The following is a 12,044-nucleotide window of genomic DNA, read 5'->3' as shown; positions in this document are numbered from 1 at the left end:
TCGCCGGGAATCGAACCATGGACCTCTGAAATACCGGTTTCAGTGTGCTGACCACTACACCACGAAGGCACGCTAGGAAGGCGGGAGAAATACCTTACAAGTGATTGAGTTTTAAGATTTCAATATTTTCAAAACGCTGTTATGTCATATTATTATATACATCATTTCCAACTCCTGTGTACTGCCGTGTTCTCTAATGGTTTTAGAATATATTTGCTAACTGTTTATTGGGAATGTGAATTTTATTTTCCTGTGAGGTCTACTTGAATGTCGATCCCCATTTGGGGCTCATGGCAGTTTCCATCGATATTCATTTATATTCTAATCTCCAGTTTCTATGTCAATCTAGACACCCAGAAATAAATGTAAATTGAGAGGAAAAAATTTGGCAGTTAATGGGTTAAGGAAGGAGACTTTACGTGTTTATGTACTTGAAATTTGGAGACTATATGTGAAATATAGGGTTTCTGTATAAGTCTTGGCTCACGCATAACTGTTAGATACTTGACATCCTAATAGAATGGCCATGACTTAACTTTTTTTTACATCTACGTTTCATTATTATAAAGAAGATAACTTCAGACTTGCTGTTATTAATGCTTAAGTTTGTTAAATTGGCGTGATTAAAACACAGTGCATTTCATAACTTATGAATAAGCGATGTCAAGTTAGTAGGCTTTTGTCACTGGTTTAAATATCAGTTTATTAATTTAACTCATACGAATACATTACATGCTACAAATTCGTAAAAATATAGGAATTTTTCTTCCTTCTCAAGATCAAGTTCGATCTAAATGCAGTTAACATTTGATTTCAAAGCTGCGAAATTTATGATAATTGGTGAAATTCCTAAATGTGCTTTCATAGAAGAAGAAAGAAATAAGACATGAAGTTTAAAAAAATATTTATTTATTTAAAAAACATAAATTGTTTTTGGTATTTGTGCGCATGATTTTCTGTTTATTGCAGTATCAACTGCATTTATGTTCTAACATTCAATTAACAAATATTCCATCCATTACTTCTTGGAAACAAACCTGTAAAAAGTAGAAAAAATACATAAATGGAAATAAAGAAGTAACAAACTTGAAAGCATTTATAAAGAACAGAAATTATTATATAATAATAATATATTGGATATTTTAATTAAAAAAATAATACTTCCTTGAGATACTTTAAATAATGTTTGAGACTACAGCTTAAATAAGAATATAAGAACATATTTACAATTTATTGCTTTATTGTTTATGTAATTTATTACTGGATTTACGCATTAAAATAAAAAGGCTATGAATTTTAAAGTTAAAAGCCTAATACTTCGTATTAACCGATTTATTTTATTTAAAATAAACCGAATGACTGTTAAACTTAATTCTTTCGCTCTGTATGTCCCTTGTAAGTTAGTTCCATAGAAATATGATAAAAATGCCTAAATAAAGTATTCACATATAATCATATTAATAAAAAATAAAATATTGTTGCGTGCATATGGATTCGTAACAGACTGAATGCACACAGAACCGATGATAGCTGGATAAAATTGATTTTACCAAAAGGAACACTTTACAATTCTGGAACTTTCCACAAAAATGCTCGTACAGTTCTTCTCAGTATCTCAGAACACAATCAGTAGTTACATTTCAAACTGCTGAGAATGTTAAATGCAACGCAATGCAAAGCGAAGATCAAACGAAGTCCCAATGCTCTGTAGTTGACTTTGAACCAAGAAACTCACAGCTGATGTTCTCTCCGAAGTTCTATAGTTTTCTACCTGCCGCCAAGAAATCTCTAGTACCTTCCATTTCTCGAAATTACTGAAAGGCATATAAAGCTACATGTAAGGGACGGACGTGGTTACAGTTAAACCTAAATATCAGTTACAATTATTGAGTTATGGTGCTGATTATAGTTATACAGATACTGGACCAAAATATCGTCAAATTGTCACCGCACGTAGAGATTTCTCGCCACACTAGGCGACAGAAGTCAGCCGTCAAAACCATTACCAGAGAGGTGAATCTCGCCAATTTACTTCAATGTTAAATAGACATGTTCCTGTATTTTTATTTTTCTGCCAGAGCTTCGTCTCTTTCAAGCATTTCATGTAGCATTATACAAAAAATACTACGATTTCACATATAATTTCACTAAAATTATTTGCATATATACTGTTGCGTGCGTACGAGTTCGGGATGGATTGAATGCACAAGTCGATAAAAAGTTAATAAAGTTCTTATCCCAAGAAATAAAACAAAATCCTGAAATTTCCTCAAAGGTATTCGTGCAATATCTCACAGTAGTTATATTTTAAACTACTAAAACGTTAAATAGAACTTGATTCAAAAACACAGAGAAAGCTAATCCGATCTCACCGCGAACTCGATACAATCAATAACAGTCAATCAATAAATAACTGAATTGAGATATTTTCCTCCCGCTTTTATAAACTTTTTAATCATGCACGAGAACATTCTGGTATTTTCTCTATTTTTCTGGATAGCCAAAGAGTACAATTATAAGATATCTATTCATTAAAATGTTAAATGCGCGTGCTCCTGTATTTTAATTTTTCCGTCCTAGCTTTCTCTTCAGATAAGTCTCATGCTGCATTGCACGGGATTATAAAACTATTTTAATTACAAATTCTTCTAAAAATAGCTAAATAAATACAAAAACCGTAACAATACAAACATCGTAACAGTATTTAACTACATCATTTAATTGAAAGCGTTCTTATAGAAACTGTAACGCTTACTGTCCTTTGAAGTTCAGATTTTGTCAAAAAAAAAAAAAAAAAAAAAAAAATAATAATAATAATAATAATAATTTTTCACCCTAGATTACCAAATAGCCTTTCAAATATTGTTCATTTTATTTTTTTCACTGACAACAGAGATAATAACACAGAGATAAGAAATTTTCCAAATACATTATTAAGTACACACGGTATTATTTTTGGATATATTATGAATGCCATCATGGAAATTTCTTCGAAGACAAAATTATTTTTTTAACGATCAGGTATTGATTCATAAGATTAGGTCATTATATAATTAGTAATAATATTAAATTAAAAATTTAGTTATTGCATTTATACTTACGCGGAGAGAGCTGGACATTTATCTTACTGATTTTATTCAAATTCTGCGTAACTGCAAAAGACGGACCTTAAAGTGAATGTAAGCTCCCTTTTCAAAAATAAGCTAGAAATTTAAAGTTATCAGAAACATTCCTGTTATTTCTGTATTACATGTTGTGCTGTCATGTAGCTAAAGCCTCAAGCTCAGTTATCGATATTATAATAACATGCCGTGAATCATGGTTTTTCGAATTTCAGGTTTTTAATGCAAATGTGATTTGTTTTTTTTTAGAAATTCTACGTATTTTCTGTTTGCGATCAGAAACCATACATTAGACATATATTTCACTGTTTTGTCAGCGCGTTTTTAAAATCTGAAGGTAAATTAAATTTTTGTTAATTTTATTAGTTTTATGCATAGAATGTTAAGTATTTAGATTTTGCACGCATTCGCTTGTAAGACTTATTTATAATCTTTATATTTAAATTTATAATCTTTAGAGATCAAAAAACGTTTGCAAGATGCAAAGACTTAAGAATGCATTTGGATGATTTCTGATTTTCATCGTGGTCTGACTCCTGAGCTCTGAAAACGGCGTGTCTCTTCTACTATGCTTCAAGATTTGGTGGTGAGTGGTTAATTTATTCTACTCACCATCAAAGATTATTTTCGTCTAACTTTATAATGTAATTCGACTGCAAGTAAGGTGCTAATCCAGAATAAGACAGTTCGCGGCAAAAGGGGAGTGTCTGAAGCATAATGTTAGTGTTACAACTAATTAACACATTAGCTGGGTGTTACAAACTGCCCGTATATTACAGTGAGACCTCCTAAAGAGAACATCTAAGGCTGTAAACGATATTGATCTACTGTGGAGATGGTCCCCTTAGAGACTATGATAAACGACGATGTGTATTTATATTCTCCAAAATACTAATCACTTCTAGAGGTAGTAGTCGATAGAAGGTACCCCGTGAAGTTTCTCTCGTTATCAAACTACATGCTGTGTTGCTCCATTTGTTCCTAGTAAGCAGAGTTAAAAAAATTATTAATGGCACAGATTTGAATAAAAATGATTGCATTGAAAAAACTCTGAGTCAGTTTTATTCATTTGCTACTTTATATTAGGATATCCGTTTAAATTTTTTAGATGTTACACACTCTTTTTGGTATAACATTTCATTGAGAAATTTGTTATCAGATAACTCCTCTTAGTCGAAATATTTTCTTGGAAAAGTTAAATTACTTCCACGTTTTTCTTAAAGCAATCATTTTCAAAGGTGATACATTTGAAATTCTCTAGAAGATTTGATTTCATTTTACTTTTTCCAAGCATGAAATGCAGCTGCAGTAGTAACATCCTGTACACTCTGCGAATTCTCTGAAACATACGAGAGTCACTCTGAAATTGTGATAATGCCAAATAGTACAAGTTAAACTTCTTGAAATCAAAGAAAAATATATTTTTATGGTCTCATCAATCTCATTTTAAAATGAAAACTACAACCACGTAATTTTTATTTTAGATTTCAATACAGCCAAAAGTCACATATAGCAAGATTAGGAGAACAGAGGGGATGTTCTGTCATTTTAATATGTTTTTGTTTAAGAAATTTAGCTGTCAGTCTTGTTGAGAAGATGCTTTCTCATGGGGAACACGAATCTCCTAAGTTTCACTTCTTGAAGAATTTCTAGAAGACAATTAGTAGTAAAGCAGTTAGCTATAACTTTATTCTGTCCAGTTCTATACTTTTTCTGTTGAACAGTCCTGTACTGCTGAAGAAAACGGCATACAGTACTTTTTATTGCTCATTATGGTTTTACCGTTACTGATTTGAGGTCATCTTCAAAGACCCATAATTTAATTTTTTGACATGTTGGAATGTAAAAGAACAGTATGTGTGTTTCATCACTAGTTGTGATTTTACAAGTGTCCACCGTCATTGAGTAATTTTTAATATCTTTACTGTTTCCACCATGTTCTGGATTTTAGTGTTTTGTTAATTTATGAAGGACGCTATGGCAAGCAAATTTTTTTCATGCGCACTTCCTCGTGAATAATTTTATGTATAGTTGTAGATCGAATGTGAATTTCCTTCTGTATCATTTGAGAGTATATAATTGATTAACATTTTTCGCATAGCCGATTCATTTTCTGGACAACAGCTGACAAAATTCTTCCTGTATGTTTTTAATATAGGACAGAATTTCACAGAAATTCTACAAACCATCCGAATATACAGCTTCATTTCCGTCCATATGCTAACTGTAGACGTTGAAGACAATTTTCTTGATTTAGCTTCACTTTAAAATCATAGAAAATCATAGCGCAATAATTCTCTATTTTATTTTCTTTGAAAATTCATTCTGAGATAGATAAATTGCAATTGTTGCCAAAAATTAGCGTCTGTAGACATAAAAGAGTTCAAATTTACATTTCTAACAAGCAATTATCTTTGACTGTATATTTACTGCTTCTATCTCAAAATTTCAGTCACCTACATATATATAGAACACACGATTATTTGATTATTGATATTACAAAATTATTTCCATGTTAGTAAGAAGTAGCACAACCAAAGTCGTGTTTATCATTTACAAACTGTAGGAACTTCTATAAAATCCAAGACAATTTCAAAGACATCTTGTGAAGCTGGATATAGCACTGAAATATGTGATAGACTTGCACAATCCGAGTACTCTGGTCACTTAACTTGAGGCTGGCGTCCAGGAAGAGACAACCCGTGTGTTCTTTACTTAATATGTTTCACAAACAATAATTAATCAACAAATGGACTGTATTCCTTCACTTTTATTTCATTACACTAATTATAAATAAAATGTCAGCGATGCGAAATAATTGATACAAAATAAGCGAGCCATTTTACATGGCTGTCACAAACACAATTCTATCAATCAATTATCTTGTTGCCACACATAAAGTTCAAAACTAAAGGAAGAAAAACAAAATAAATTTACGCTGTTTGAAACAATAAAATGAAGCAAACGATACTCACATAAACACTGTGTCTCTACCGTACATAATTTTCCTGCAAAACTAACTTTAGTAAACGGCTGGATTTTTCTAAAATTTAAATTTCAAATCGAAATGCTCCCTTTTTAAAAAATCTATTGATATTATTAATGGGGCAGTTAAAAAGATTGCTCTCCATCACCAGTTCAGAACTTTAATTATCAAGTTACAAAATTTGTTTACTTTTCATTAATAGTCTATATTTGAATCAAATTCATTTGTACAACGTTATTGTTGCAAATGTTTTTAATCAATATTGTGGCAAATTAATTTCGATTAATTAACAAGAAGACAGAACTGTTTTGAGATGAGATAAGCCCTTATTACGCATCGAGATAATATAAGGAGATTACACTGTACCGAAACTTTTCCTTTTGTCTTTAAACCGTCTTTTAAACATTCCGTCGTATGCATTTCAGCGAAGGAGTTCGTTCGCATCTAATAAAGATATAACGAAAACAATAAATTCAAAGCTAATACAGCTATTCACCTTTATTCTCGACATGTTGCGGTCGGTCGGAACATCTTCTGGAATATAACCTAAAAGATTATGATGCGCCATACATTCCTTCCATCCAGTGTAATGGTAGAATAAAATTTTAAAAAACAACTATAAAGTTACACTAATGACAATTTTTTGATATTATGGCAGAAAATAAGCCAAAAAAAGTTCTAAACTGACTAAGATCATAAATTGAATCTGTACAGTCATTGGGCTTATCGATGAAGGAAATGTGAAAAATGTGTTAATGCTCTCACCAGGATTCAAACTCCGAATCTTCCGGCTACACGTGGTTTCAGTTATATCAAGAAGGTACGCAGATGGGCGGGGAGACGTTATATATTCTTTCTTTTAAAAGGTTAGTAGGGAGAAGGGAATCCAATTGCCAAATCATGGTGGTGACGAGTTATCATCCACCACCTTTTAGTTCGGGCGCCACATGTAGAATTGTTAGGTTATGCGGATGCAGGAAACATAAAAATGTGCAATGCTGTCACTGTGATTCAAATTCCGGACCTCCCGTTTACTCGCACGTTATGCTTGAAGTTACACCACGAAGATACGCGGAGAGGAGAAAGACAATACTTTGTAAATCGTAGTGATGTGATTAACAGATGCATGAAATCTACAAGATACATTTAAATAACAAACCAAGTAAAATCTGAATACACGTACTTATAGTGTGTTACTATTACACTGTATGTGTTCACTGTAATAGTAACACTGTATGTAACACTGTAATAGTAACACTGTATGTGTAACACTGTGTGCATTACACCGTATGTGTATTCAAGCGTAATCAAGCTTTACTTATACTGGGATCATTCTTTTGAAAGATATTTCTCGAATTTGAAAAATGTTGTAACATTAAAGCTGTACATAATTAGTTTAGGCCTCTTCTCATTTCATGTGCGTACTCTAATCAAATAAAAAACAGTCCTAAATTGTTTACTGATATTAAATTTATAAAGAAATATGTTTTCTTACTAAAAAGTTGTCCATATCCTTTAATTCATCTTCGTCTACTGTGGTATCCTGGAATGTTAAGTTTATCTTTTAATAAAATAGCAGAAGCAAAATACATTATATGTATATATAGCAGATTTAATATACAGTGTCAATGAAAAGCACAACATAAACATATTAATAAGTAAATGCATTAATTTAAATATACATGCATGATAAAATAAGATTTTTATTAATAACCCTAATAAATATTATTTTCTCTCAGCTATAATATCCATATAAAGTTAAATAATTGTTAAAACAAATTTTGAGAATAAAAAGAGAAATAATAATGCAAGTCTCCATCCGGAGAAGAGTCAAATTATTGTTTGAATAAATATTTACTGTTTTCGGATGATAATCGCGGCCATGAGCCCAAATACGCTCGCGCAATTCGATACGTTTACAAAATACGTGGATTAAAATACGTGGTGGATACATACGTAAGAGTAAAAATGTTTTTATTTCTCTGATAAACTAACTTCTTGGTAACTCTCAAATGTGAGCTGTTCCACTTAAAACCTTATGCAAGCCGGAATAAAATTTTGACAAAGTACATAAAGGATTAATTTTATTTTAAAAATTGGATATTTGTAATTTATTATTGCTATTTGTTAGGTTTCATTCGAACAGGAAAGTATTCAAAAAGTGTTTTTCATTGAAATGAATTTTAAATTTCTTTCATGGAGAATCTAACACTTCATCCATAATTTTTTTATTGAAAACTAGATATAATTGTATTTTTATATCAAGCATTTAATTAAATAACTTGTAAGAATTATATGCAAAGAAATATTGCAATATAAAGAATACAAATTTTGCTGTCTGATTCTTCGGATTCAAGCTTCGGATGCCAGAAAGCTGATGAACTTTGTCAGTTTTCAGGCATTAAGTTGCCAGGACGTGTATAACTAACATTGGAATTCATCAAAAAATACACGTTTTCGATATTGAGAATGAATGAATTGGCAGTTGCGTTTAAGAATACTTCGCTTACAACCTGTATTGCAAGCATTAAATCCAGGCGATGGATTCGATTTCTCAAAAACTGAATATCAGAGACCATACGGGGCCTTATCCATTGGAATCCACAAGGATGCCATAAACACTTTTAAGGATTGCATTATAGCAAAATAAGCAAGAGCTATCTGCTTACTGCGAGAGGTATGTTCGTGCAAGATTTTCGAAAGAAACTATCTCGTATTCTCGTTACACATGCGGAAAACTATGAAATTGCCATACAGCTAGCCCGTTCCCTAGAATATGAATAGAGTTAGTAGTCTTCAGCAATCTTATCCACCCCGGTACTGCTGAGCCCCTATATTTTGAGAAAATATATATATATATATATATATATATATTTTACGGGGAAAAAAAAACTGAAAGGTTTCAGAGTTTAAATTACGTCCAAAGGAGCGTTTCTTTAAAGTTTTGAGTGTTGTCTATATACAGTTCCGCGCACTGGAGAAAAAAAGGTTTTTTTTTTAAATTGTTGAGTTTGTTAATCAAAAATTCGTTAAAGTTTTACGAAATATGAAACCGATCATAAAACAAATTCGAAATTTCAAATTTGGGCTTTCAGATGCCCATATTCGATTTACGTCATTCAAAATTGGATGGCTCTAGGTACCGTTGTTTTATCACAATGCGAGAAACATACACACAATTATTCAAATTCTTCATTATTTAATTTCTTCAAATATAATACAGGGCGATAGTATTTGGTGGCAACGATTTGAAAAGTGATAAAGTCTTTTAAAGTTTTCAGCGCGAAATCGCGAAAAGAAAGCAATAGTCCTTCAGGGTTCTTCAAGTCCCTTTAAACTAAAAAGATTAAAAGAGGCACTAGATTTCTAGTTGTGTAATCTCGCATTTGTTTTCGACACTGCTCTACGTGTGAAATAAATATTTCTAGAATCTTTAAATAATCCATGATTATTTGACTAAGATATATTCTAAAACAGTTGCTAAATACTACTATAACATGTTACACAGATAGTTGAGTCAATGTATTACTAAAATTGATCTTGCAGCGGACAGAATTTCGCCCTTTACTGATATAAATAATTGCAAAATTTGGTTCTTATTTTCCTTTTAGCATTTATATTTTTTCGCTGATTATCTCGCTTACAATAACCAAATCAAAAACACATGCTTTTCTAAACCTCCAGCTAAAACAAAAGCCTGACAAGCCACAAAATCTGGAACTTATAAGAATAAAATTACAGTTCCAGAAAAGATCGAATAAACTTCTGAAAAGATGTAAGCTGGCGATTTCTATTTATTTCGATATCAATAACAAAGATTACCTAAACATTTTAAACGATATGTAGATAGAAAATACGTTTAGTCTTTGTATACACCGTATAAAATACTTTACTTTACTGGAAATTAATTTTTTAAAACAATTAAATTAAAGAAAAAATAATTTTCTTTAAAGTCTTTATCTAGTAGAAGAAGCAGACTTTGTTTCTCCCTTTTATCTTAGCATTTATACTTTTTTGCTGATTATTTTGCGTTTTCACATTTCGCTTTTTCATATCTTATTCATTATTACATCGTATAGCGTACATCATAAAACCATTTGAATAGAAGGTCACATAGAGGCGGTACCAGTTGTGTGATTGCGTATCTATGGCATTTCTGCTACTCAGTGCAGCAAAATTATATAAAAGATGTACTTGTTTTAAGAAAAGGAGACTTACTAACAACTTTCTTGCTATTTATTACAAGCTAATTTATAGAACTCTTACATCAGAATACTAGTTTAAAGCCCAAGTAAAGCAGAAAACTACAGCATATTACTTTTTTCTCAGAGTTAATTTCTAAAATAAGAAATGGAGGAGCCTTGTGGAAAGCAAATGGAAACGGTGAGCAATAAATAAATAAAAATAATAATAATTAAGAGAACAATAAATAATGAATAATTAAAATTAAGTGTAAAGAAGCAAATAACAATATTCGGAAATTAAGGTAAGTTAACAATAATGAAAAATTTTCCGGTAACATTGCGAATCAGTCGTATAACAAAATTATGGGACTGACTTAGGTTCCGAACTTAGGTGGATTTCGGCGAAATTGAAACTCTGCTTTTTCTCCTTTCTCAGAGCATTTTGACGTTATACACACGTTAGTGAAGTGTTTCCGAAATGTTTTGAGCTGTCACGTTACGTTAACATGTATTGATTAATCATGCAACTAGATAAATTTGGCACTGTGCGAAATATAATGGCTTTAATTATCTTCCCCACGGCCTTGCAAGTAGTCACGTTCCAGTATGTTACCTGGCGGTGGAGTGGTTAAGGCCGCGGAATACTGGGAGTTCGACCTGGTACCGCTGGCAGGCGAACGAATTGGCTGCATAGTTTGTTCTTCCCACGTATAACGTTGTAGACACATTATGTTATTTTAAGCAGGAGACGTGAAAAATGAGCAATGCTCTTGCCAGGACTCGAACCTTGGACCTCTCAAACATGCGCCAAGTGTGCTGATAATTACACCACGAAGGCGGGAGAAATACCTTACATACTCCTCCTTTTAAAGGGCGACTGGGGATTAGGGGACCCAATCACTAAATTGTGGTGGTGGAGAATCATCATTTTTAGGCGCCACTGTACAGACATAAGGTTATTTTAAGCAGGAGACATGAAAAATGAGCAGTGCCCTCGCCGGAACTCGAAACTTGGACCTCTCGAATACACCCCGAGCGTGCTGACCATTACACCACGAAGGCATGCTAAGACGGCAGGAGAAATACCAAGAAGAAGAAACATACAAGAGGGCATGCTAAGAAGGCGTGAAGTTTAAATACCTTAACGTGAGAGAGTTTCCTTTTAAAAGTTGTTCACGAATGCTTTTCTTCCCCAAGGCAGAAAGCCTACGTCTGCTTTGCCATAATCAAATAACCGAACCTAGCCGAGAGTGTTGCCATTCGATGTGACATAATTAAAATTTACCTTTCAAATTAATTATAATAGCTAAACAAACTGAATGATTTGAAAGCAATACGTGCATTTCTTAATAACTTAAATCTTTATTTTATGTTCTATATATATAACTAATAAGTAAAATTTAAGACACATTTAATTCATAATATATCCAGCTTGTTGTTTTCATGCATATTTGCAGAAAATGTTATAATTATTAACTGATGTTTCTGGCAATATACATTAAGTTCTTTAGTATACAATGTTTTTTTTAAATTTGGCTTAAAAATGCCAAACATTATATTCATTATCAGAAAATTTAAAAACAATGTTTAGATTGATTTGTGGAAGGCTTTTAATTTGATTGAGAGAGTTATTTAGTAATTAATGCGTGGGCGATTTTTTGTTATTTTTTAAATGAAATTATATGTATACTGAAAACGCTATTGTCAGTGAGGCAAATCCGAGTTCTGAAATGGTTTTCAAATTTACTGACG

At 31.9% G+C, this 12,044-nt stretch overlaps 1 protein-coding gene across 2 annotated transcripts in view; it reads right to left on the bottom strand.

The window, feature by feature from the left end:
- Nucleotides 1–887: 887 nt before the first annotated feature.
- The window catches only part of LOC118187050 (uncharacterized), a 66,605-nt gene continuing 55,448 nt past the window's right edge, over nucleotides 888–12,044 (bottom strand). For both annotated transcript variants that reach the window (XM_085814368.1, XM_035357232.2), the window contains exons 5-6: nucleotides 7,604–7,651; nucleotides 888–1,037 (exon numbers count right to left, since the gene is read on the bottom strand). In XM_085814368.1, the coding sequence (XP_085670494.1) occupies nucleotides 996–1,037; nucleotides 7,604–7,651 (90 nt within the window). In that variant the 3' untranslated portion in view covers nucleotides 888–995. The remainder of the gene's footprint in view (nucleotides 1,038–7,603; nucleotides 7,652–12,044) is intronic.

Source organism: Stegodyphus dumicola, chromosome 1 (genome assembly GCF_044657685.1).
Source record: "Stegodyphus dumicola isolate Sdum_Otavi_A_Nest chromosome 1, ASM4465768v1".
NCBI classification, from domain to species: Eukaryota; Metazoa; Arthropoda; class Arachnida; order Araneae; family Eresidae; genus Stegodyphus; species Stegodyphus dumicola.
Note: the sequence above shows the minus strand (reverse complement) of the source record. Positions and strands in the feature narration are given on the sequence as shown.